The sequence below is a fragment of the Opisthocomus hoazin genome, chromosome 3 (assembly GCF_030867145.1).
Source record: "Opisthocomus hoazin isolate bOpiHoa1 chromosome 3, bOpiHoa1.hap1, whole genome shotgun sequence".
Lineage (NCBI taxonomy): Eukaryota > Metazoa > Chordata > Aves > Opisthocomiformes > Opisthocomidae > Opisthocomus > Opisthocomus hoazin.
The window spans coordinates 105658507-105684974 of record NC_134416.1 but is presented as its reverse complement, the minus strand read 5'-3'; the positions used below and the strand labels follow the sequence as shown (position 1 = coordinate 105684974).

Here is a 26468-nt window from a genome sequence, read left to right as displayed (position 1 = left end):
AGTTAAACATATCCCATGCAAAGTTTGATAGCAGCTCTTTGCTAAAAGGCAAGACCAGGAATTTAACGTAGCTTAACAGAAGAATTACGACTCTTATCTAGTTGCTGGATGCCTTTTACATTCCTGTACTGGTGACATCCTTTTAACTTAAGCAGATCTTGTCAGTTTTAGCAATCCTGCTTCTGTTGGAGCAGTTGGATTCAAGACTAATACAGCTGATTGTGATCAGAGGGTGTGTGAGCACTGCTCTCTCTGTAATGTAGTTTTCTTTGGAGCATTTTCTTTTCCATCATGCTTTGGGGCAATGGGCACAAACTGAAGCAGAGGAAGTTCCGTCTGAACATGAGGAAGAACTTCTTCCCTCTGAGGGTGACGGAGCCCTGGCCCAGGCTGCCCAGGGAGGCTGTGGAGTCTCCTTCTCTGGAGATATTCAAGATCCACCTGGACGTGGTGCTGTGCAGCCTGCTCTGGGTGACCCTGCTTGGGCAGGGGGTTGGACTGGGTGACCCACAGAGGGCCCTGCCAACCCCGACCATTCTGTGATTCTGTGATTCTAACTCTTTGTAGCCTGCTAAGCTAAGTGGGGATCTCTGTGTGGAGGAATTCCTTGCAGTTGTGAAGTCGATGAAATCAGTAATGTCCTGCTTGGCTTACTGGAGCAGGAACTGAGGGTAAAGGTTATCTTTACTTCCTCTGTAAGGGCGAGAGAAGACAATTTTCATCTAAGGGGTGGGTTGGGCAGTCAGAGAGGGCTAGAGTTATGAGGAAAAAGTGTATTAGAAATTGTCTTTGCTGTGGGTGATGTTTCTATGATAAAAATAAAACTAACAGTGAACTGTATGGAGCCAAGAAGTTTACTTGTTGCCACAATAGTACTGAATATTTTAGCAAAGTCTTTCAGACTGTAAGTAATAATTTTAAGTGAATATAATATACAAGGTAGGAGCTTTATGTACTTGCTGAAGTTGCTCTGCATAATTAAACACAAAACTAAGCAGGTAAAAAGCTAAGGCACCCAACAATATGTCCTCAGTACTTCTGTTGGAGAGAAATGCCCTGTCACTACCATAACCACAGCTACCATCTGCCTTGTCACTAGTGTGTACCACAAATGTAACACCTGAAGAATTAAGGTACGAAGGTCTGCTGTAGCTTTTCCAAGGTTGGTGGCGTTACAGGTGGTCAAAGTCCTCTTCATCTTTTTGCTTAGATGTGGAAGAATGACAGTGTTGTTTACTGCACTCTCCTTTTGCACTTCTGTGTGTATTTATATAACCAGAAACACACAGTTATCAGTATTCATAATGATAATGATATGAGTATTATTATTATGATAATGAGACTTCTGAAGTTTTCTAGCAAATTGTTTCCCCCACCCCCAGCTATACATTCTGGTCACTATGAAGCCTACCTTGCTTAAAGTTTTATTTTAGGCTTAAATTATTTTTTTTTGAAGAAAGACTGGTTTTTGGAGAACTGGGCAAATGAATTAGTGATGGGTGGGTTCCTGCAGGTCTGTGTCCAGCTGGCTTTTGGCTGTTAAGGTGTATGGGTGGTCCAGTGTATGCTAACCACAAATACAGAGGTAAAGCCAGGAGGCATAAAGTTAATCCAGCTGCTTCCCGTGTTCTTCAGAACTGTCCTTATGTTAGCACATATTTCTAAATGAATGCATGTTGTCTTCTGAAGCTTTCACCAGTGGAAATCTGTCATAGCAATTTGACAATTTTTGAGGAATTTGGTGTCACAGCTGTGTGTGGGGGACACATACAGAGATTTGTATAGGGCAGCCAGAAACCTGCAGGTCTTTTGATGATAAATGTCTGATGTGTCACATCAGAGATGGAGGAGAGAGGCTAATTATCACCTACCAACCACTCATCTATTCTCATCTGTAATTGCACTCAGTATGATGCACATCTGATGTGTTGAGTGTCATTCACAGAGGCCGGTTGCCACGCTGAATTTCTGTCCAGCCCTTCTGACTTGTGGCGAGATCCCTGGATTTCCTCCTTGGGTCAGGCCTTTTTTAAGTATAGAAGGCTACAAGTGATGCTGAAAGGCTGGAGCAGCCTTGAGAAGAAGTCACTTATTCTGTCATTGTAGCAGTGGCCAAGGCTGAAAGCCAGGAAGTTAAACACACTGACTTACAGGTTTTAGAAACAGCCTCATCTCTCTTTCATTGATATATTTACTATAAATACTAATCTATGCTATGACAACAAGCACAAGTGAGCACTTTCCATATATTACAGTTTTATTTCTGTTCCTTAATAGAGTGGTTAATTATGACTTACTGTTGATGCAGTCTTTGATTCTGTAATGCGAGGGCACAATACCACAATGAAGAATCACACCAGTGTTGGTTGTTAGTGCACATCTTTATAAATGCATACAATTCTCATATTAAGAAAAACAGGTTTAAAGATTAAATCACAGCAATGCTTTTCCTTCTCCCTTTCCTTGCTTCAAGCACTGACCCCTTTTCCTCTGCTTTTCTTCCTCCTCACTCACTCTTCCAGTAGCCCATTTACTCTCTTCCCAGCTTTCCTCACCTCCTGCAAACTGTTGTGCCCTGTCCTCCGCTGCAGAAGTTTCCCAACTAGAGGAGTCTCTTTAAGGGGCATCAAGGACTGGGATGACCAGGTGGTTGGGCAATGGACTGCCTTAAGGAGCGACATGCAGGTCTTAAGATCCCACACCTGCAATAGAGGAATGCATTACAAGTTGAAGGCAAGAGGCATGAATCAACAGATAGGTCCCCTGTAGTTCCTTAAATAGTCCTATTTTAAAACTTTCAAGTAGAGAAGCTAATAAGTTGATAGTTTCTATAGCTTTACTGTCAGTATTTTCAGTTGCACCTCAAAATGTGGCAGGTTTCCTAATCTAATCCGGTGGAGCAGTGGCTCCAAAACTGCAGTCTTTGCGCTGCTGGAGGTCCTCAGGGCCATGGTATGTGGTTCTGAGATGACTGATCAAACAGTCAAGTTTCACTGTTTTTGGAGTAGTGCTTCTGCAACGGCTTGAGGACTTACTAACACCGGTTCATGAGAAATTACAAAGGCTGTGAGGCAGAAGGCCAGGGAATTAACAAGATAGAGAACTCAAATGACTTTTAATTAATATTAAGCATTCCAAACACTGGGTTTTCTGTAGGAAAAGTGACTTCTGAGAACAGAAGGGCCTATATGACCAGTATTGAATTTCTGTACATAAAGTGTCAAGACTTGAAGACTGCGATCTGCTTACCGAAGATGAAACATTTTGCGTGTAGTGACTGACGGATCTCTTTTCGTTGCAGTTTCTTCCTCAGTGTTGCCATTACTGAGCCCCACGCTTCTCTTTCAGCGCCTGTTCAGCATATTGCTCTCCCTGATGTCCACCTACCTGCTCCTCAGCACAGGGTACTTCTTTCTGAGTCTGTTTGGGTTGGTCTTACATATGAAAATCAAGGGCTAAATGTGAAACTGCTGAATCTCATGAACAGTTCTGTTAAAGGTGAAACGTTTGCTTCCAGCTGTAGCCTCACTGTTTATCTCCTTGCTTAGTTTCCTAAAGAAAATTTTAGAGGAATTTCCATATTCCTCCTTGTATTAGAAACGCTGCTTTGTTGACATTCCTTGCAGCTATCCCGAGCAGTGGCTGGAAGGGTATGTATTCAACAATCTTGCACCAAAATTAGAAAGTCTGGTCTAGTTTATGTCTGCTGTTGTTTTGTCATATGCTTTTCTGCTTGCTGACAAAAGGAAATTGCTGCTTTCCCAGCTGCTCAGCACTGGTGTCTACTTGTGGCTTAAATCATGTGCGACAAGAAACAGGTAGCCCTAAAATGAGGGGAAATGGTGTTCAGAGAGACTTTCGTGGAAGCAGTTTTTTTTCAAAGGGATGCTAGTCCGCAAAAAGAGTAGGGCTTGCTTCTTTTTGGAGACAAGATGTGAACTCAGAGCTTGTAAGTTAAGTAAACACTGCCAGTCAACTCTTCCCCCCCCCCCCCCCCCCCGCCCCCTGACTTGGTAGCTCTTAAGAGCATAATTAATGGGAAGTATAGGAACCATTCGTTCTGCCTCCACTCCCACTTACCCTCTGGATTTAATTACACTGGAAAATTAGGTAGAATGAAATATTTTGCAGCAGACATTTTGCAATAGCTGCTTCTTGTGCGTACTCTCATTTTAGATTAAGTATTTCACTTTTTTTTTAATCTCCTGCCTCCCCCTCCTCCCACTTCCCCATTAGGATTTTGATCCCAAGCCTGTCCACACACACACGCTTACACTCAGCCTGCTTAGCCTGTCCTGGCTACTGGATGAAGCAGGAGTGTTGTTCTCTGAGGCTGATAACCTCCCTCTTGGTATTTTGGCCCCGTACCAGACCACTTAAACGCTGACAGCTCTCTGCTGACTTCCTACAGTCTTCAAATAGACCAACAAATTTTGGAGCAATTATTTAAAAAAAAAAAACACCCACAAACCCCCAATACAACCAGTTGTAGCAAAAACAAGGCACTTGGTCCTCTGTTATACGATGTAATGATAACCCAGTGCATTGCCCGGGTAATTACAGCACCTCTCTAGGTGCAGTTTAGTGAAATTACTGAAGCCAGCTGAAGAGCGTGGCTGCATGCAATTAGTTGTCACTCAGCCAGTGAGTAGGCAAGTGTGGACCATTGTGGTTTGTAGGTAGTTTTGTTAGTGATAACCCAGCTAAGGTTGTCTTCATGTTTAACTGCTTGTCATTCTGACAATTAAAGCAGAAATGTCTATGCAAAATTTTTTATTCCAGTTTGAAACTGCTTTGTACATTACTGAGGAGGCACAACAGAAACAATACCAAGATTAACTGCCATGATTTTCTTATTGTTAGTCAGAGGTGTGTGTCCAAGGGAGGAAAAAAGGAAAAATATTACCATTTTATCAGTATTAGTGTCACAGTCAATGTCAGCATTATAACTTTATCCTGAAAGAAAAAAAATACCTGAGAGGCACCATGAAGTGCAACTGAGATGTGGAGGGCAAGGAGAAACTAATATTATCCAATGACAATCTGCACCCTGAAGTTGTCTGGGGGCTTTAATCTCTCACATAAGTACACTCATAGTTTGCTCTGTTTGAGTGCTGTGGGAGACCAGGAGTGTAGCTAGAACAGCTTAGGGGCCTTGGTGAGAGCGTGACTTGATGCTGCTCTTGTGATGGATGGGTATATAGCACAGAAAATGACATTTGGCTTCAGTGAAGTGTAATGCTCTTTTTATTATACAGATGCCTCTCTCCTTGGGACTAGACTGAGATCACCAGAGTGAGTTGGTGTGATTAGGTCCTGAAGAGACACAGTTTCTAGTCACTGTCTGGGTTGGACCATAACCTCTCAGTTCCAAAAGGCTCTCATTACAAAATTTTCCGTTTTGCAGAAAATGGGTGCCAAAAGTGATTCTTTTTTTCCTGTTTCTTTTTAATTTTATTCCAGTTTTGTTAAAATTAATCGTGACACAAAGGGCACTCATCCAATGGTGTGGCAGCCATCGAATGAAAAAATGGGTGCACAACATGACAAAGCTGAAGCAGTCTCTGCTTCTCCTACTTTTACAATTTAATTACTATATGGCTGTAAACTTCAACCAACCAACTGTGGACACAATTAAAGCAGAAATGTCTATTCTCCCTCAGAAATGGGGAGAGAAGGGCAGAATGCCACTAGGTCTTTGGTATATTATTTGTGTGAACAAAAAAAGGAAAGAAACAGGTCAATATTTGATGTTAAATAGTTGTTAGTGACTGTACTTACTATGATTATTATATTACTGCTCAGGTATGAAGCTCTGTTTCCGCTGGTGCTGTCTGGGTTGATGTTTGTGTGGATAAATATGGAGCAAGAAGCAGTGCAGTACTACGGTCTTTCACGCAAACCAAAGGTAACAACTCCAGATAGCTGTATCAGGTTAATTGTCAGCCTTATCTTTTTTTTTTTTCCCCTTGAGGATATAATAAATATTCTGAGTGGTTTTCACAGAGCGACACTTTGCATTTCTTTACGTTTGGGAAGCCGGTATCAGCTGTTTTATGAAATAGGAATGTGAGCTTGTAAGAGAGATTTATAATTTATGTTATTAAAGATACTCCACATCAGAGCCATTTCTAGGAATGCAGGAAATGGGTTTGACTTAGTGGTATGTTCTGTAGGCTACAAAGCCGTTCGTCAAGTGTAGTGCTAATTCACCAAAAGGTACAGTAACTCTTTAGAGGAATTACAATGTCCCTGTACTTCTGTTATTCTGATGGCAGAGTCACGCGTGAGAGGCTGAAAAATCATCTGATTTCTGAAATGACCCATAGAAAATACCAGAAATCTTAGTCTGGCATTGTCCTTCGGCTTTTTTTTTTTCAAGGACAGAGTTTTATTTCTTATTAGACAGACGAGGAGCTAGATAGTTAACTTGGAACTAGCACCTTCTCGGATTTGTCTGGAGAGGGAGCTTTGTAATCAATGCAAGTTCTTTCACTCTGAAATTTAGTATATTGTCAGCAATTGTGAAAGCCCATGCTGCTCACACTGCTGCTTAGCTTTTAGATGAGGTCAAGGGTTTAACCAGGTGTGGCTGTGCCGGAGGTTCGCTTAGATCTGAGGTGCTGGCTGGAGTTGTCTGGGTGCTCGGAGCCAGGCGGGTGTGCAGCACAGCCCTCCCTGCTTCTCCCAAACACCTGGTCCTTGGTGCAGGACACAGAGGACCTGGGTACGGATGCATGGGAGTGGCCAGAGTTGCTCCTAAGAGGAGCAGTGGTACCATCTTTCCTTCCTTTTGTGGCTGTAGTAATTAGGGAGAGGTGCCGGGAGGTGGAATCTGAGCCAAGGCCATCAGCAGCACGGACCTGACACATACTGTGGCTTTGTCATTCTCCTGCAAGGGAGACAGCTTAAAACTGGAGAGAGAACAGGCTTTACCAATTCAAGGCTGACTGTCAGAAATGAAAATGGGAATCGCTTTTTATTTATACTACGTATGGTTATGATATTTTGTGTGAGCGTGTTTTGCAGCATCTGAAGTGATCAAGAAGGAATCTAAATGTAAAAATGTACACTTAGTGTGAGGCCATGACTGCAGCCAGAGGTTTCTAGCACAGCAGTTGCCTGTGGGATGTACTTTCTCTTCCACTCTGGAACCCACTCTGCTCTGTTTGTTGTAAAACAGAATTCTCTGAAAGCAGTATTAAACAGTGATGAACACTTTATTAATCAAATGCAAATGAAAAGGACATAGGTAAACTGTAATGAAGTTTTCTGTTGTCACTCCCTGTATGTCATTTGACTTTCGGTTTCAAGTGAAAGAAGCAATAACGCTTACCCCTGCTTCCCATTTTTAGGTTAGAAAAATCTTTTCTAGAATGCCTGTTAATATGTGCCACAAAGTAAATCTTGTATTAGAGAATCCAGCTCAGTTCTCTGATGATGTGAGATTATGTTTAATTAAAATGTTAGCAGCATTGAATGTCTATTACTTGGATTTTTTTGTTTCCCTAGTGAAAAGAAGTTCATTGACCTCTTCAGTCCCTGAAGACAATTTCTCTTCAGGTCAAGTGGTATAGTGCTGAGAACTGAGTGGAGGAGATGCAGAATATTTCAGTATTCACACACAGCACAAGTCAGCTGAGGATAATTGCAGTCTTTTATTTCTGCGGTCTTTATCCACATGCTCATGTGACCAGTGGAAGTGCGTGTGTGTGTGTAGGAGGAAAATTTATGATGAAAAAGATGATGATGAGTCTAAGGCATAGAGGTTCATTTTTAGTGTAGATAACAGCAGAAGCTCCACTGTTCATCTGATCGGTTCACTTGTACAATCTTTCTGGCAGATTCATTAAAGTATAATGAAAATGTGGGAAAGGTTTGCGGTCCTCATCATAATACTACTCTAATCACAGCTGATAGGGATGGAGGTTTATTTCTCATTCATTTCAGTAAAAATATGATGGTTCTATCAAAGCACATGAGTTGATAGTCAGTATTGATTTCTTCTGCTGTCTTCCCAGCTTGCTGTTTTCAACTTCGCCTGTGCTACTGATATAACTCAGTTTCGACAGCTCCACCTGGACGACGTCCGCAGGTCATTCTTCTTTGTATCCTTTCACCATTTGCTGCGTTCCAGGGAAAAGATGGGTTGGTTTCAAAAGGCCCCGCAGTCAAAATCTGTAGCCTGGTAGCCACTGGAAACAGAAACTGGTGAAGATTATTTGACTCATGTTCTCAAAAGCCAATGGTCTCGTACATTATGGGTTTTGATGACGTGGTGAAAAAGTTCAGTACGAACCGCACTGTTTTGGAATCTGGCTCCTTGGCCACTTTGAAAAGTTTGATCACTTGTGACCATTACAGTTGAGGTGAACTTTCTTCTAAGGAGTCCTCTGTTCAGTTTAGGTTTGTTTTATTACATTTTGGCTGGAGGGAATTCATTCAGCCTTCACAAATCATCTGGAAAAGCTGATATTTCTCTTTTTCTTGTTTTTAGAGTATGGCAGTGTGTTAGGAAGAAGATGTTAAGGGGGCATGGCCAGGTAGTTGAGGAGGAAAGTTCCTGCATACTCTTAGTGAAACGTGGTCCCAGAATCTGGCCTAGAATTATTTGAATCACGCGTGGTTTCTGCTATTAGAAATTATATGGTCTTGCTAGGGAAGAGCTGTTTGTTCACTAACATAGTAATTATTTTGCATTACTGTAACTGAAACTACAGCTGATTTTTATTTTTTTTTTAAATATTGTACAGACTTCATAACGTTGTCGTTTTTCTCTTCCATCGTGGGACTGCAGTGAAGTGAGAGGTATTTGGCAGCAAGGGTGGTGGGTTTGCAAATGGGAGAGAAATTATGAGCTGGTCTAGAACATCCAGGCTTCTAGTGCAGGTGAGTTATCATAGCTGGAGCTGGGGAGGGAGTTGTCTCAATACTGGTTCCTGCAAAAAGAGGCTTTATAGTTCGTAGAATGACCAAATGCGAGAAGGTGGGGCCCAGTCACAGAGTCTGTGCTGTTGGAGTGGGGGACTGCAGCAGAGGAAGCGTGGCAGGCACCCCATTAAGAAGCCAGTTCAGCGCTGAGGAAGGAGGCAAAACCATCTGCTAGGTGTGGAGCGTTTGTGTTTGCTTCAGAGTGTACCTGAAAAGCAGCTGAGATGCCTTGCAGTAAATTTATTGATTTCACTTGCTGTTTTGCTATTTCAACAAAAAATAAGCGAAGTTTTAATAAAGCTACTGCTGTCTGTCAGATGCTCAAAATTAGCCAAAACAAAAATCAAACAATCCAATTGTATTTTTTAAAACTCCAGCATAGTACTACTTTAATCTAACACTTGAATGTAGTGCTACTTTAATCTCATCTCAGTCTAAAACACTTGAATGTATTTTGTTTGGCTCCTGAAAAGATAAACAGTTTGCAGGTCTCCTTTGCAGAGACCGGGTATGATACCCACTTGGAAGATGTTGTGGATTTTTTAATTTAGATGCTGTTTAATGTTTAGAAATAGTGGTGCTGGAAGAGAAACCTTTTCTGCTAGAGCAGTCGCGTTGCAAATGTGACACTGTCAGCTGTGTATCTTAAGATTGTCGCAAGGTTCCTATATAGGGCCCAAAAGTCAGCGTGTGCTGAGGGACATTATATCCCCATCTTCCAGAAGAAGATTCAGATTGCTTATGCTTAGCATTTTGATTAGACCTATGTGATACTGGTATTTTTTTTTCTTGTTTTATTGCAGAACTGTTGTTCGTATAAATCTTCACTGGTGGAACTGCGCTCCACTGTTAGGCTGCTGTGTTACTAAACTAGAAATGATGTGATACTCTCGGGAAGCATAATTTCTCTAGTTATGCTGACCTAATCCTTCCAAAATACTGCATGCAGAATCCCAAAGATTCTGCTGAACAGTTGGTAGCAAATTGTTTATGCAGAGACTTCAATGATTCGGTGCAGGAGCTATTACAGAAGCGGAAGGACCAGAGGGAGCTCTGGCAGCAGCAGCCATCATCACTGACTAGCCCTCTGCCTGATGCAGAAAAGCTGTTAAAAACCGTTCTTTGAATAAAGATACGTGAACTATAATGGGCCCCAATGAGCTCAGGAGGCAGAAAAAGATCTTTGCTGGGCTTGTATAACAGCAGGCGTTGTACCTAGATGAAAAGGGTAGGGTTTATAAAAAAAAAAAGCCTTCCAGCTAGACAGATACTGCCAGAGTTGTCCTCCCTCCCTCAATTAAAGAAAAAACTCAGAGTCCCGTGTGGCAATGGAAAGGCTCAGCATAACTTTTGGACGACAAACGCGTGGCAGGGATAGCATAGGAGCCTTTAGTCTTGTCTCGTAGCCAACTGACTCTTCCACGGTCAGTTCCTCAGTAAAGCCGTGGCTTTTGGCGTGCAGCACCCGTGCGTGTGTCGTTCCTCGCTGCAGAAGCGTGTGTGTGTGAACCCACAGCTGGGACTGTCGTCCTGGGATGTCCCTGGCTTGCTAGGTAGGGGCCCGGAAAAAACAAGTGGCAGCTCGCTGGCAGGGGCCTCAAGACAGGCTGTAAAATCTTACCCAGGCAGTCCCTGTCTTTTAAAATTGACGTAGTCATCTGCGAAATCTTGGCTAGAGCTAGGCAATGCTTTGGATTTCTTAATGCAGTGTAAAGCTGTGGTAGCGGGCCAGCTTCTTGTAGTTTGCTGATAGGATTTTGAAAGTAAAATGGATTGAAGGGGGAAAATGCTGGGTTTGTTTTACTGCAGCTATTTCTGTGGTGTATTTTCCTTAAATATGTCGAGGTTTTCTTCATAGTGACAGCGTTTTTTGGCACCGGAAACATAGCTTCTGTGAACAGGTAAAGTTTATTCATTGATTTGAGACACAGGGCACAAAAATCACAGAATGGTAGGGGTTGGAAGGGACCTCTGTGGGTCATCTAGTCCAACCCTCCTGCCGAAGCAGGGTCACCTACAGTAGGTAAAAAATGTCTTCTTGCAGTTGGCGTACAAAATATAAATTTATTTAGCAAATTCAGGGCAACAGACTCAAACCAATGGTCAGTGGAATAATGATAAGAATTTATTTTGTTTCTGCTCTCTGTAACATCTTCCTTAACAGCCTGAGCTTATTGGTTATGAGGGCATCTCAGTTTCTAGTAGAAGTTATTGGCAGCGTGAGCAGAGAGAGTTCTGCTCGCCAACAGCGTGGCACCTCGAAAGATGTGAGCAGAGAAATATTGTAGAGAAAGAAAAGTGAGGTAGACTGTCCTTGCGAATTTAATATTGGAGCAAGAGAAGAGAAAGTTGGAAGCCTTGTTTAAAAATGTATATACTCTCAGTGTGTTACAGGAGTAACTAAATACTCTGGTTTTTTTTAATGGAAAATGGCCATTTCAAGGATATCTTGTAATGTCTTTTTCATGTTTCTCTAGTTTTGATCCTGCTTCTGTCTATTGTTTTTTGACTGTGTTCAGTCCCTTCATGATGGGAGGCTTGCTGCTGCTAAAGGTTAGTAGTCTTAACGGAGTGAAACTTTCTGAAAGAACTGTTTAATAAATAATGTATTTCCTACGAAGTTGTTACTTTGCAATTTACAAAAACATATATATGTATTTGAGCCTCGTTAGCCTCCTTAACCATGTGTGAAGCCTCCAGCTTTTGTAGTGTTTCTAGAGATAGATCCTTCCGTTCCCAAAAAAGAGAAGCTAAAGTGCATGGAAGTATAATTTAACTGCATTAGATCAGTTTATTGTATTAAAAAGGAAATTTAAAACGTTGAAAAGACTTTAATTATTTAAAAAATTATAAGCGCTTCCTGTAGTATAATATCTACAGGAACGTTGAGGATATATATTTTATTAGTTCTATCTAATTACATTAAGTACAAGCTTTGAATGCTCTACTGATTAGGTTGTCATTTTACAGTGAATATTATTTTTTATATTTTTCTATAGTCTATCAAAAATTGGATTGCACTTCTTGTTTGCAGGCAAGGTGTGGGAGCTCTTTTCTAACTGGAGTAAAGCATCTGCCAGAGGGGTAGAGGGGCAAAGAGGGAGGGAGACGTGGAATTTGTGGGTAATTGCTAAAATATCAGTATTTTCTGCTGCTTCTGTCCCAGAGAAAGCAGACTGAAGTTACAGGTATATAACTGCAGGACAGAAGTCAATGATGCAAACCTCCTGGATGCAAGAGAACAGGTTTTAGCAGTGCGTGTACACTAGTAACTTCAGGATTGCAAGTCAACTTTGGGAAGAGCAAAAGGCAACATTGATGTTTCCAGCCTGTTTGTTTGCTTTGCTCCTAATTTACTGAACTGTTTACGTGTGCTTGGCTTGGCTTTGGAGGGGCAGCCTGATCCTTGCCTTACTGAGTACATTCCCTGTTCAGATGTTTTTGTGGTTGAGATGAGATTGTCCTATCACGCTTGGAGCTCCGCAGCCTGTCACAGGAGATATTGTATCTGAAACATTCCGTCTCTGAGCCCTGTTGAAGTATTTATCCCTAGTGCTAAAATGGATAAATGAAGTGAGGATCATTAACGTGTTTTAATTATAGTTTTCCATATTGCCTCATGGCTTATTTCACTGCAGTTCAGCTGTGACCATGGAAGGGGGTTTTTATTCATTTACTAAAAGTGCTTCCTGCAAAATGAGTTTCTACGCGCTCTTGCCAATATTTTGTTTTTGTGACGTACACATTTTGTGATAATTTCAAAAGCAGGAAAATGTTTCCACAACCTGTCAGGTTGTTGTGTAAATACGGCTGTAAACCAAAATGTAGCTTGTGTTTTAAACAGGTTGTAATCCCGTTTGTTCTGGTATCGTGTGCTTTCGAAGCTGTTCAAGTCACAACACAGCTGTCTTCTAAGAGGTACAGTAAGCGTGGTATTTCTGCGTTAGGAAGGGTCTCAAATCTGTTTTGCGAGAATTCAGAATCGTCAAATCTCAATCTAAATTAAAAAAAGACCCCAAACAGTAGATCACATTGTTACTTTTGCTTGTTATTATGGTTTGGGGTTTTGTTCAGCGATTTTGCAAGCTCAGGAGTTCTTCTCGTAGTGATAAATGAGTGTAAATGGAAGTGTTTCCCCTGTCTGAAGCAATCAGATACTTAATATTCTTCGACAATACACAGAAGGAGCAATTTTCCCCCATAATGTAGAAAAACGAGCAGAATTTAAAGCATATTTTTTGTTTCGTATTGCATCTCTGCCTATAGTACAACATTTTAAAGAGAACCCATTTATAATGTAACCAATTTACAGCTTTGTAGCACTGACCTCACCACAAATAGCATTTAAAAAAAAAAAAAAACCCCACAAAAAAGGCTGTATGCCCTTCCATTGCAGTTCAGTGCTTCCCCGGTGTGTTCTGTATTACATATTTTTCCAGTAGGACTAGACGGCTGCCAGTCCTTTCTCCATCTCCAAAGCCTTTTCAGAGAGAATGCCCAGCCTTGCAGAGTGCTGTATCTGGGCTTGAACCACCCTCACTCTTTTTGCTGTCTCAAGGTTTTTATTTTTTAAACTGTTAGCCCTCCCTACCCCTTTCAGTGCACCCAGTGCACATGACAGAATCCTCTGCTCGTCATGCAGGATTACCAACAGTGCTGAGACGGAGGAGGTCCCCGTCAGCCACGTGGTTTTGAGTTTGTCACCATGGGATGTTGTGTGAGGTTGACCAAAAGTCTGGCTGGGCAGTGGCAGGGGGACCGTGGGGAATCTGTCCCACGCAGCGCTCAGCTGAGCTGAGGGAAGCTGCCCTTGCTCAGCGTGATGCCCTCGGCCTTTCTGGCGGTTCTCATCCTGTCTCTTGTCTCCTTACGCAATGCATTAGGAGGAGTGTGGCCAGCAGGGTGAGGGAGGTTCTCCTTCCCCTCTACACTGCCCTGGTGAGGCCCCATCTGGAGTACTGTGTCCAGTGCTGGGCTCCCCACTTCAAGAAAGATGAGGAGCTACTGGAGAGAGTCCAGCGGAGGGCTATGAGGATGGTGAGGGGACTGGAGCATCTCTCCTACAAGGAGAGGCTGAGGGAGCTGGGCTTGTTCAGCCTGGAGAAGAGAAGGCTGAGAAGGGGACCTTATAAATGCCTCTAAATATCTGCAGGGTGGGTGTCAGGAGGACGGGGCCAGACTCTTTCCAGTGGTGCCCAGTGACAGGACAAGGGGCAATGGGCACAAACTGAAGCAGAGGAAGCTCCAGCTGAACAGGAGGAAGAACTTCTTCCCTCTGAGGGTGACGGAGCCCTGGCCCAGGCTGCCCAGGGAGGCTGTGGAGTCTCCTTCTCTGGAGATATTCAAGACCCACCTGGACAAAGTCCTGTGCAGCCTGCTGTGGGTGACCCTGTTTCAGCAGGGGGTTGGGCTGGGTGACCACAGAGGTCCCTTCCAACCCAGAGCATGCTGTGATTCTGTGATATGCAATGCCACCCGGCACTAACGAGGGACCTGGCAGCCCAAAGTCTGACTACGTGTCAGAGAGGAAGCACAAGGCTCCACCATCCCTTTTACCTTCTCTGCCTTGGCTGTGGGTGCAGCAGACTGGGCTGTCCCTGGACCCCCAAGGGACGATACCCGTCCTCCTCGCTAAGGCTTAGGCAGAAGCAGGGCTGCGCTGAGGAGTCGGGGTTGCTCAGAAGACCACGTTTCGAGGGCTCAGGCAGCACGAAGGTCAGCAAACGATCCCAGCTCCTTAAACCAGAGGACACGAGTAGGTCTGCGCTGCTTCACGAGGCTGTGGGTGCTACTCTGGCTGGTATCTGTGCCGGCTTCATTTCGCTGCGCTCAGGGGTCCCCGGAGAGGTGGTGCTCTGATTGTCGGCGCGTCCCAAAGTCTGTGCTGCGCTCTTTATTGCTCCTGCTGCCCCTGCTAGATAAATTAAGCTATCACAGGGGACAATCTTGTCTTTGCGGTGTAGAAACGTGCCCTGAAATTAGTGTTGTCCTTCTGTTGTGAAAGGCTTCCTGCGGTTCAGAAGGGCAAAAAGCAGATGATTGCGATTTGGACAAATTGCTCCTAAACTCCCTGTTTACAGAGTAAAGTTGGGTGGATTTTTTTTTTTCTTTTTTTTTTTTATTTTCTATTTGTGGGGGATGTTCTGTCAGAATATGTTCTTGCAGCTTGGCTGTGAAAACAGCCCTCTAGTTGAGTGCCTCCTAGGCTCTACGAGATTGCAAATCCTCTCTGAGCCGTAGGTGAGTGGAGGGAAGCCCTTCGGTGTGGAGGTACGGTCGGTTTGTTGCATCCTGATTTCCTAATGAAGTGTAGCTGACGTGGGCGGGAGGCATTGGCATGGGTGTCCCCCCAGTACACGCTCGTGCAATGCTGCAGCGTTTCCCCGGGAAGCTTCATGAATTTGTGGTGGCAGCACTGATAAATTAACCGTATTCTAGTTAAAGACTTCACTGTTAATGGGTCGGCTGTTTGCAACATTGCTTCAGTGTCATTAACTTAGGAACTAGTTTTAACCAGTTGTAGCAATTGCTTGCATGTAATTTAGGATTTACATAGTTTAATGAAAAGAAGATTAGGTTAATGGGGGGAAAAAATAGCTCTGTGTGCTCCCTTCTGGTGCCTTTTACTGGCTGCAGCCTACTTTCCAGCAGTAACCGGCTGCCTGGCAGAGCGGGCCGTGCTGGGGGCTCCCAGAGCAGCTTGCGGGCACCCAGAGGTCTGGAAGGGGGGTGAACACCTCCTCTGGCAGCCTCCTCCCCAGCAGGGTGGTGGGCAGGGCAGGACAGCTTTGCTCGCTCCCCGGTCCGTCTTGAAGCATCTAAATCAGCTTTTATTTGGCTTACCCAGCCCATGAGCTCCCTGCACCAGGAATGGGCAGACGCCGTTCGTAGGATGCTCTTCTTGTCCAGAAAATGACTTGGGTTTCTCCCTTCCAAATTGAAACTCTGTTACTGTGAAATGTCTTTTTCAAGCAGGGTGGGATTACAAATGCCAAATGTTCTAGCCATATATCTTAACCCTTCTCTAATAAATTGAAATGTATTTTAGTGCTTGAAAGGAAAGAGCAACAAATCATATCTTATTTTAATTTCTTTATGGGGGTTTTATTAGGCTTTGTAACATCTGTGGCCACGAATAAATATTTTTCTTTAATATCTTTGCAGCCTCTTCCTCATTGTTCTTGTGATTTCAGACATTATGGCTTTGGTAAGTTGTCGTTGCACATTCTCTTCAAATAAGATCAAGGAGCAGAGGGCTCTCCTAACTCCATCTAAAAAGATCTGAATTTGTTTCAGACTTCAAAGTTTTTGTAACTAGGGCAGTGAGTTGGATTGAAATCCTGTCATAATTTAGAGATAAAACTCCTCCAATCACTGCTCTTTGAATTCATGTAATTAATGCTTCTGAATAAGCAATAACCTTCTAATAATAGGAGGCAAAAATGAAGAAATAAGTTATCATTCTGAGTTTTTCATGTGCTTTCCAATCAAATTCTTGGGAAGAATTTAAATAAGAATATTGGTTTTAGCTGTGTGCGGGGTTTAGTTAATTTTGGGGGATTGTTGAACCTCTTACCCCACCTTCCCTTGAAGAAGAGAGGAAAAGGAGAAATGCGTTACCCACCCGCTCCGTTAGAGTTGTCAGAATGCAGGAGATCAGCAACATCCGAACAGACGCTTTGTGCCCTTTGTAATAAGCTGGTAGGAAACATCTTCAGAAAGCTTGCGCCCACAAACCAAGCCAACTAAAACAACCCAAAGCTGAACAAGATCACTTCAAAGCACGTTTTCGTCGCCCCCTCAAACCATCTCCACCCAGCCAGCTGTGCCCCTGGGTGTCACAAGGCGAAGAGAAACCTTTCCCAAGCAGCTGGTGTGCTCGCTTCGTACGTGCTGGCTTAGTTTCGTCCCTGTCGAGTAAGCGTTCCTGACGTGATTTCCTTGTACAGTGGGATCTGTGGCTCTCACCTGATAGGAAAAAACAGTGATAAAAAACCCAAACAATGACTAATTTGTCTGTAGAGTGGGAAATGGAGAAGGTATAGTTTTGTGGTTTCAGATAAATCTGTGTGACTAATCTGATTTTTGATAACTTCCGCGGGAAAAGGATTAAAATAGCAGTAAACCACACTCACTGCATTTCACTGATAAAATCAGTCTAACTGGACCAAAAGAAGACTGCAGGCATGTACTGGTCTGTAGCAAGCCCCAGCATATGCAGGTCTTACATCTCACACGTTCTTCTGTTTTGGTTCAACTATTTTAAAACAATTAACAAATGTGTACTTGGTGTACGAAATAAAATATTAGCAAAGAGATTTGATATGCAGGAGCTGTGTGTATATCAAGAAATGAGAAAGTTGGCAGGAAAAAAAGAAAAAAAAGACCTGGTTTGTGGTCTTGAATCAGTGTGGCCACCAGCTAGAATTCGGGGGGTTCACTAACAGATAAGTACTGTCTTCTCCCAACACTTTCCCATTTTACAGGTGGGGATCTGCCGAAGTTGCCCAAAGAAATTTGTGGTGGAATTCCATGGGAACAATATGCAGCCTTCTCTTTGGTGTTATGTTATTTGGGATCCCATTATTTCAAGCAATGAGGTGGCTTGGCTTTTCTTAATGAAAAAGTTCTGCGCTGGTTATCTCCTGTTTCTTGCACGCCCAGCTCGACAGAACTTAGTCCATCTTTAGCTGTTTGTGTTTGATACCGTGTTAAATCTATCTCTGGCTCCTAGACTCTGCTTTACTTTTGGCCCAAATAAGCATTCCTGGAAAGGTCTTGCCCTTGTTCTGCTTGAGGAATTAGAAACTTGGAGTAAACAGCCTGAAAACCTGGTTTTTAATTTTGTGTTTCAAATTGTGCAGTGTTGATGTACTAATCAAAGTTGTTTTATTTCCTAGCATTTTTTCTTTTTGGTTAAAGATTATGGAAGTTGGCTGGATATTGGAACAAGGTACGGTCTTTTTTTTTGCCTCCATTGCGTTTTTAAATGGCTCATAGGTTAATATTGTTGTTTATCTACTCGGAACTCTTGTAACTTTTTCCAATTACTGTCCTTAATCAAATGCTTCAGCGATGTTCCCCATACTTAAAATGTGTGTGTACACATATGTGCGCACTTATATACATGTACATATATCCTGAGCTAAAACTTGTGTCTTGAGATCTGTTCCAGAGCAGCGTGAAGTAATGAATCTAGCGCGGCAAGAAATAAAGTTACTAGGGTTTGTTTCGTTTACAAAGAACAGTAATTACACAAAAAATATTTTTTTTTTAATTTTAATTAGTTGTAATCACTGTTAAAATAACAATTTATCAAAATTGTGAATTGTCTTGAATCTAGTTGAGCCTCCATTATACAATCCCTGTGAATTAACGAACCTTGTGCAAATATGTTGGTGGCTACCAAGTCCCGTGCATTTATCCTCCCCCTACTTGGGGAAGAGTAGATCTGTAGCATTCAAACATAGAAATCGCAGCTAAAATGACAGAATTTATTTTCCATTGAGTCATACCAGCCTCCACAGCGTACATCATGGGGAAGGTTTTCAGCTGTGCAGTCTGATTTGTGAGTAGTCCAGAAATAACAAATAGAAAGAATACACGTGTCGGATTTACCTTTCCCGCGTTGTGGAAATAGATAATATGCCCTAATAAGCTTAGCAGGGAATGTGTTGTTAATAATCCAGCCAATCTGGTCACTTGACACTGTTATTTAAACAGAAGTTGAATAGTGACCCATTGTTAATATTCTGTTTAGTCTACATTTACTCCGTGCTCTGAGCCCCAGCGTCCCCTCCAGCTCATGCATGCGTGTACACACACGCGCGCACGTATTCTGCCTGGTTTCTCCGGAGGTTCACGTTCCTGCTTGTAGATATCTGTTGAAGGTTCCTAGTGGGAGGAGATACAGTGAGATCAGATGGTGGAAGTGATGCTTTAACATCACACTTCCTTACTCTTGTCACTTTATGATCTCATCCTTTGGCTTGAATTCCTATGCAGATTAATAAAGATATTAAAGACCTCAGAAAAGCTTTTTTTTCTGCTGGGCAAGAAGGTTTCTAATTGAGAGTTACAAGCAAAAATATAAATTGTTACAAGTACCCAAAAACTTCCTCTTTGATGCATAGCACAGAGATTTACAGAGGTGACAGATTGTTGGATCCATTTCAGCTGGAAGTTTGCTTTATCCTGAAGAGTTTCGGGGAGCTCAATATGCACAGCCGTAATTCTGCCTTTCTGTGTGTGTGAGCACTGAAGAAAGCACTGAAAAAGTCCTTTCAAAAGAGGGATTTGTGATTAATTTTGAATGTGGTAATGCATAATGCTCAGGCAGCCTTAAATGTGTCATTGCTTCACTTTTGAGTGCTTTACTTTGCTACCTACGTTATTTTATTGTAGTCTATATATGTTTTATATGTGTCTGTATGCACATAAGATAAAAATGACCAGGTTGCCTAAGAGAGGTGAATCCGTAGGCGCAGAACTGAAGTGGTCCTTCTTTCACCTGGCATGAGCAAGGTTTTAGCACCTGAACCTTCTCCCCTCAGCAGATTTCCGTGTGTGACCCACAAGCGTGGCAAAATTAGCAGGCAACAGCAGAAGACTTTTTTGTTTGTTCCTGAAAGGGAAGATGAGCTTCATGGGGTTTTGGGCAATTCCCAAAACCGGTGGGCGAGAGATAGTAACGTGGCTCTTTTCTGTCCTGCTGCGACTGCAGTGACAGCTCTGTGGCATTCCCATTGCAGTCTTGTCTATTTTTGCTTTGCAGCAAGGTCTGAAAATGTCCTATCTCAGCTGACATTTTAGGTGTTGCCAAAATTTTCCCAAGAAGGCTGAGTCAGCTAAGGAAGTGACGGTTCTCTTTTTTCCAACTGTTTGTATCTCAACAAAACCTGTGTAGGATTTCATGGAACAAAGAATAGGAGCAACCTTAGGGACAGTTGCTCTCACCTTTTTTCTTTTCTTTTTTTCTTTTTCTTTTATTTTTTTTTTCTTTTTTTCTTTTTCTTTTATTTTTTTTCTTTTTTTCTTTTTCTTTTATTTTTTCTTTTTTCTTTTTCTTTTATTTTTTTTTCTTTTTTCTTTTTCTTTTATTTTTTTCTTTTTTTCTTTTTTTTTCTTTTTCTTTCTCTCTTTCTCTCTTTCTCTCTTTCTCTCTTTCTCTCTTTCTCTCTTTCTCTCTTTCTCTCTCTCTCTCTTTCTCTCTTTCTCTCTCTCTCTCTTTCTCTCTTTCTCTCTCTCTCTCTTTCTCTCTCTCTCTCTTTCTCTCTCTCTCTCTCTCTCTCTCTCTCTCTCTCTCTCTCTCTCTCTCTCTTTCTCTCTCTTTCTCTCTCTCTTTCTCTCTCTTTCTCTCTCTTTCTCTCTCTTTCTCTCTCTTTCTCTCTCTTTCTTTTTTTCTCTTTGTGGCACTGCTAGGATGTGTGTGTGCTCGCACACATGCAATTATCAGAGTTTGCTTTATATTACTAGTTACCACATCAGTGAAACCACAGGTGCAGCAGTTAATTGCCTGTCAGAGTCCGGAGGTATACGTGCCGTATTTGCAAAGCTTCTGATGTATATTTCCATACTCATTCTTTTTTTTTGTGGTGATAGCTTTCTATGGATTTTCTAATTACCACACTTCACAACTTTTTTGTGTCCTCTCTTGCTAAGAACATGCAAGTCCCGTAGAAAACCCTTATTGGGCAATACTTGGGTTTTTCAATACCAGTGCTCAGAAGTTTCTCTAAGTCCTTTGCAATAAAAAGACGAACTTCACTGCTTTTTTTGTGGTGATGTTTTGTTTCCTAGTGGATCTCTCTCATTCCTCTCACTGACATAATTCCTTTTTTTTTTTTCTTTCATTTCACCTGTAACTCCTGGCTTTTACATCTCATTCTGCCATGCCTTAACCACATTACATGTCATTTTACCTTTATCTGCCTTAACAATGTGATGTCTTTATTATTCCAGCTGAATTCACCATGCCACTGAAGTATTGCCTTTGAATGCAAAGAGATTTCTACTTTCCCTGCTCTTCCAGATTATTAATGAAATGCTGAGCAGCAGCAGATCCAACATACAGTCCTTTATTACCACACTCAGCAAATTATCAATGCACCATTGATTCCCTCCTCTTAGGAAATTATCAATTGCTGTAAATATTGATGGCTTCTTAGAAAGTTTTCAAGCCCCTTTGCTTAATGTTGGTGCCAAAATCAATGTGAACTTGCTTTCCATAGAGAGCTTTGCATGGTTTTGATGTAATAACAGGATAATAATCTTGCTGGGAATGCCAAACTCAGCGCAGTGGCTTATGCAAGCTTCCGAGGTCTGCTGACCTTACGCTCTACCTGTATATCTTGAGATCTCCCTAAATTGCATCATATATGCCCTAGAACAACACACCATTGCATTTCATAAAAATAATAATGCAGTTTTCCTGGTATTTTTGGTGTATCAGTGTGTAGTATGTGATCATGAGAAATTTGTTCTGACAGATTCTTTTATTTTTGAATAACAGACAAATGGAATAGCTAGCTTTTTGGCTTGTCGCTAAAATAATTCTTCTATGGCTTCAAAGTTGTGTTTGTCTATAGATCTCTATAGATAGAGAGACATAGCCTTTAAAGCGTCCTATATCTACAGTATATGCAATCTGTAAATAGCTGTATGTTCAGATAATCAAGATAAATCCTGATGCTTCTTTATAGGACATTATTATATAGTTTTATATAGACGTATGCTACTCCCTCCTTTTTATAATAGTTGCTGGAAGATAAAGATACAATCTTAGCTGTTCTTCTGCAGTTTCAAAGGTCAGGGGACATAGATAAAACACAGGAGACTGTTTTTTTAGGTTTTAAGGTAACAGAGTTGGTTTCAGGTTTGGGATGCTGGGGCTTCTAGGTCTGACTGTTAAAACAAAGGTCTTGGAACTCGGGTGAAAACAGCGTTTACCAACATTTTCTAAAAGAGGAGCTAGGAGTGATGTGCTTTGTGATTTGTTTTGTATGAAACAGAGGAGAGAGAGTGTGGGATCCCAGCTGGAAATGCAGTAGACTTAAAATTCAGAATCTAAATCAGGGGTCACAGCGTGTGCTGGGGAACAATCCCACAGTTCAGCATAGCATGGCATGTAGAAGCAAGGTCCTTGGACTCTTCTGGAGAGTGCTCTTCCAAGTCTTTACATGAGTTGGTTTAGTTTTACTTGTTTCATTTCTATTTTTTAATTGCTATGGTAACTTACTCCGTCTTCCCAGCTTTTAATCAGGCCTGCCATCTTAGGAGTTAGCCTGTCTTGGTAGAAAGCCACTTTTTGGAGCAAGATTGATTCCCCCCTCCATTTTTTACTGATCTTTGATTCTTCTTGTCTTTGGTTAGTACGTCTCACCAACGTACAGTGTCACAAAGCTGGGAGATGGTAGTACCTCATGTTCTCCTTTTGGTTCTTGGCCACCGCAGCAGGTGTCTTCCTCCCTGATACAAAATTTTTCTAGCACCACCTTTGCCTGTTGACCTTAATCCCTGTATAGGACACTCACCTTTCCATTGAGCAGTGCTGCTTTACCATAGATCATCTGTGATCCCCTGCACCAGCTACCTCTTCTCTAGCATTGCCTGTTCCTGCCCATGTCATCCTTCATGAGCATGGCCCCGCCATGCTCTTCTCTTGTACCTGCTTAATGTCTCCTCTTTTCCCCATGGATCTAACTTGCCTGGAGCCTAGAATCTTGCTCCTTTTTCTTATTAGCTGATGTTTGACTTCTGATGGAGGAAGCTTGTTTTGAGAGTTACCCCCTTCACTGTAACACAGATAAAGCCAAGGGTGCAGTTCTGAGTTGTACAGGGATCAGGGTTTTGCCACTGCTGTCGTGGCATATACCTGTAAGAGTCTTGCTTTGTTTGCTTGTTTAATTACAGCATTACCCCAGCCTGAGAACTAATTTACCAAGCAGAGCTGCCTGTGGGCACTGCAGCACCGGTTGCTGATAGCCCCAGAGATGCTGGCTGTTTGTAATTATGTGACAAGTCGACTGAAATTGGGTTTAATTGTGCTCTATTCAGCCTTTTGAAGTATAGCAAGGGAGAAGTGTGTGCAGCACTCGTAGAAAAGTGCAGAGGATCCAGTCCCTCAACTAGCAGGTAGCTAAGCTGAGTTTGTGGAGACTTTTTTCCTTTGAGAGAGCCCCCCTCTGTCCCCCAAAATAATTGATAAGCACCCACGTCTGGAAAAGCTCCTTTTGGGGTGGACAGGAACTCAGATGCCTGTGTAAGGACCATGCAGATGGCAGCAAGTCACCAATCCAGCCTCAGGGTGTCTGTGGGAGTAAAGGCAGGATTCTCCTTTGACTTCCAACTTCCAGATTTCACACTTCCAAACTTTTTTTTGAAAGCTAGAAGGTAAGTGGTGCTCCTGCTTACATGAGAAACTGCAATTCTGGTGCCGGGTGAGGAGGAACTGAACTGAAACTGAGCCTGTAACACACCCAGGTGGGCTTCCAAGGGCAGCTCTTGAGGGAGTTGTGTTATCGTTGTTATTGTAAATGTGCTGCGAGCTACCAAGCCCGAAGTGCACTGACCAGGTGAGAGAGTGTTGTGCCTCACTCTGTGCTCTCGCTGTGTCATCTTACACCTTCCCCACAGAAAGAGAGCAGCAGAATGGCTCTTGTAGGCGCGCTGCTCTGCGTAGCTAAAGCTGGAGGGGGGGTAGATGGTCATAGGAAAGGGATGTAGGAAAGATGGTTCCTGTCTGATATTTTAAACCTTGAGGTGTTCACTTGAGTGAATATTTTCAGTTGTGCTGCGTACCGGTGGGAGTTTACACAGGTGCAAGGTGCAGACTGTTGGGGTGGATTATGCTTACTGAGGTCTGAGCCCGTTAATGCTGGTAAATTTTTGTAATTGATTTCTTAAAACTATGAAACTGTGTATTTTGAGTGAGGTATTTGTGAGAAGGTCTAGTCAGACTCAACAGACACAGAAAAATCTTGTAGCGTGAGTGAAGTCCCTTTCAGTGTTGTCCATCCGCTTTGGTCAGACCCCGGCTCCTTTGGTTGCCGTATCCTGGCTGTGGAAGAGCTCCAAACTTTTTGGATGACTTTTACTCTCTCACACTGGTTAGTGGCCCAGCTTTGTTAAGAGCTGGTGCTTCTCCACTTCACAGAGCTAAATTGCGCTGTGCTAGCGCCAGGGTTGTCGCAGTCTCGGGGTCGTGAGGATTGATAGCGTTGGCATTACGAGCTTTACTGCTCTTCTGTGGCTAAACTCTCAAAGTGAACGAGTCCTCTGGCAGAAATTCCAGATCATTAAACCAGTAAGTGTTCCTTGCAATCCTTTTTTGTGACTAAACTCAGACTTCATCGAGTCTGAAGTTACCCTGCTCGTTCTAAAGAGCCATCTGCTTTGAAGTAGCGGAGATGGGTGCATCAGGAGGTGTGTGGGTACCTCTCGCATCAGAACGACAGTATCTTCAGTAGGCCCAGGAGAAAAGCACACAGATGCACTGGATGCACGATGGATGTGGGTGCAGAAGTGTTTCATCTGCGATTCTAGCCTGAAATGTCACTGGATTTGGAAAACTTCTGATTTCTTAATAGCTAGCTAGTAGTCTACATTAACAGCAACTTGATTCAGGCATTGAACACAGGGTGCTGAATATCCTGGGTCACGACTCAGTCTGACCCCGAATAGCCCATCCGTAACGCCAGTGAACATCAGGTACCAGAATCTGAGCAAGTGGAGAACGAGCTCGCTGCCTGTTGTCCTCTCAATTGTTAGTGACTTCAGGATGTCCTTACCCACAAACTTCATCTTCATATCACAGAATCACAGAATGGTCGGGGTTGGAAGGGACCTCTGTGGGTCACCCAGCCCAACCCCCTGCCGAAGCAGGGTCACCCAGAGCAGGCTGCACAGGACCTTGTCCAGGCGGGTCTGGAATATCTCCAGAGAAGGAGACTCCACAACCTCCCTGGGCAGCCTGGGCCAGGGCTCCGTCACCCTCAGAGGGAAGAAATTCTTCCTCATGTTCAGCAATATGCAATAAGCATATTGTGCTTATTAGCTAGCCGCTCCTCAACTCATTTGTTTAATCCCTTTGAAATTAGGTGTTACCACAGCAGAGAATGCCACCATTTTTAGAAATGTTGAGTAAAAAAGTAGTGGGTTTATTTCTCTTTCTCATAACTGGAATAGGGTTTTCTCTAGAAAATTGCACTTCAGCTGACGTAAGTATCTGAGTTGTGTTACCACCAAGGAGTGTCCACTTGATGGCAAGTTCTCCCTGGGTTCTGTGTTACCAGTTGACAGCAGATGGAAGCTTTGCAGTGGTTTCAGTCACAAAGGTTGAATTACACACTTGAATGAAAAATACACCCAATACCTCTTACTCACTCGGTGTATGCTCGGTTGTGTTTTCTATTGTCCCCACCCTTTTATTTTGCCACATACTTTGGTTTTCACATGGTAGTGCTGCTATAGTAGTTGTCTCCCAGGAGCGGCATTTATAAAATGACATACTAGGCCAATAATTAGGCCTAGGTAAAAGAAAAAAAAAATATTCACAGGGTGGTTTATGTCAGGGTGTTTTTTTTACTCTGCAAATTTGCATTTTTCTGTGACTTCTTTTATCTGTCTCCTCCTTGCAGCATTAGCCACTATGTGCTGGTGATGTCGTTGACCATATTTATGATGCTGATGAATGGACTGGCCCAGCTGCTAACTACAAAGAGACTTCAGCTTCCCAGAAGGACTAAGCACCATTCCACATGACAAAGCGATAAATCTTCCTGCCTTGTTCCCATCCTCGGGCTTTCTCTGAGCCAACCTCCACCTCTGGAATGTAAATATATAAGTTAACGGACTAGAGAGCCAAAATCCCTTCCGGATCAGAGCGCTCTGCTAATACAGGTTAAATGCTGTCCCATGACTGAAGCTTCTATTTGGAGATTGCCATTTAGGCATCAATGGGGCTAAAAAAGCCTCAGCTTTATTCTCCCAAGTGTACATATTTCTCAAAAATAAAGACAGACACAAAGTCCTTTGTAAATGAAATAGGCAACCATCTTTGGGGGTTTTTTTTGGTGGTTATAGCTTGTCTGCCAGCTCTTTCTCACACATGCTCACTCTCATTAGGAGTCTGCAAAGTTGTAGCTTCACTTCATCTCATGTAAGCATCTCACAGACTAAAGCACCAATTAAATCAGTCTGGGCAGATCACTGATGTGTACGTTGCTGGCATTTGTTTATCTCTGAAAGCAGCTGAGCTTTCTGCATGCTGGGACAACGCGCGTGTGAGAGTGTGCTGGGGCGGGTTACGACAGGTACGCTGCGAGGCTGGTGCTGCAAGGCAACAGCTCTGAGCTAAGCTCGGTGTGAGCTGCTGCCACTGACTGCCCCTGGGGCTGGTGGTTTGCAGAGAGTGATGCCACGCAGAGGCCTTTCTACTTTGTTTCCATGTTTTCCTTGCCACTTGTGTTCTGCTCCTGATTTATGAGTATCAGCCTGGGTGATGGCTGCGCCGTGAATCGAAGGCGGACGCAAACCCC

General features: G+C 42.9%; 1 protein-coding gene across 3 annotated transcripts in view; it reads left to right on the top strand.

Annotated features, from left to right (window-relative positions):
• PIGN (phosphatidylinositol glycan anchor biosynthesis class N) overlaps nt 1–26142 on the top strand; it is a 99346-nt gene extending 73204 nt beyond the window's left edge. Inside the window, exons 21-29 of one of the 3 annotated variants that reach the window (XM_075417152.1) lie at nt 3302–3404; nt 5806–5908; nt 8022–8108; nt 10777–10832; nt 11409–11484; nt 12776–12849; nt 16096–16138; nt 17832–17884; nt 25569–26141. In XM_075417152.1, coding sequence (XP_075273267.1) covers nt 3302–3404; nt 5806–5908; nt 8022–8108; nt 10777–10832; nt 11409–11484; nt 12776–12849; nt 16096–16138; nt 17832–17884; nt 25569–25692 — 719 coding nt within the window. In that variant the 3' untranslated portion in view covers nt 25693–26141. Of the gene's footprint in view, nt 1–3301; nt 3405–5805; nt 5909–8021; nt 8109–10776; nt 10833–11408; nt 11485–12775; nt 12850–16095; nt 16139–17831; nt 17885–25568 lie in introns of all 3 variants that reach the window. The other 2 variants (XM_075417153.1, XM_075417154.1) reach the window with 2 other exon arrangements.
• The last annotated feature ends 326 nt before the right edge of the window (nt 26143–26468 follow it).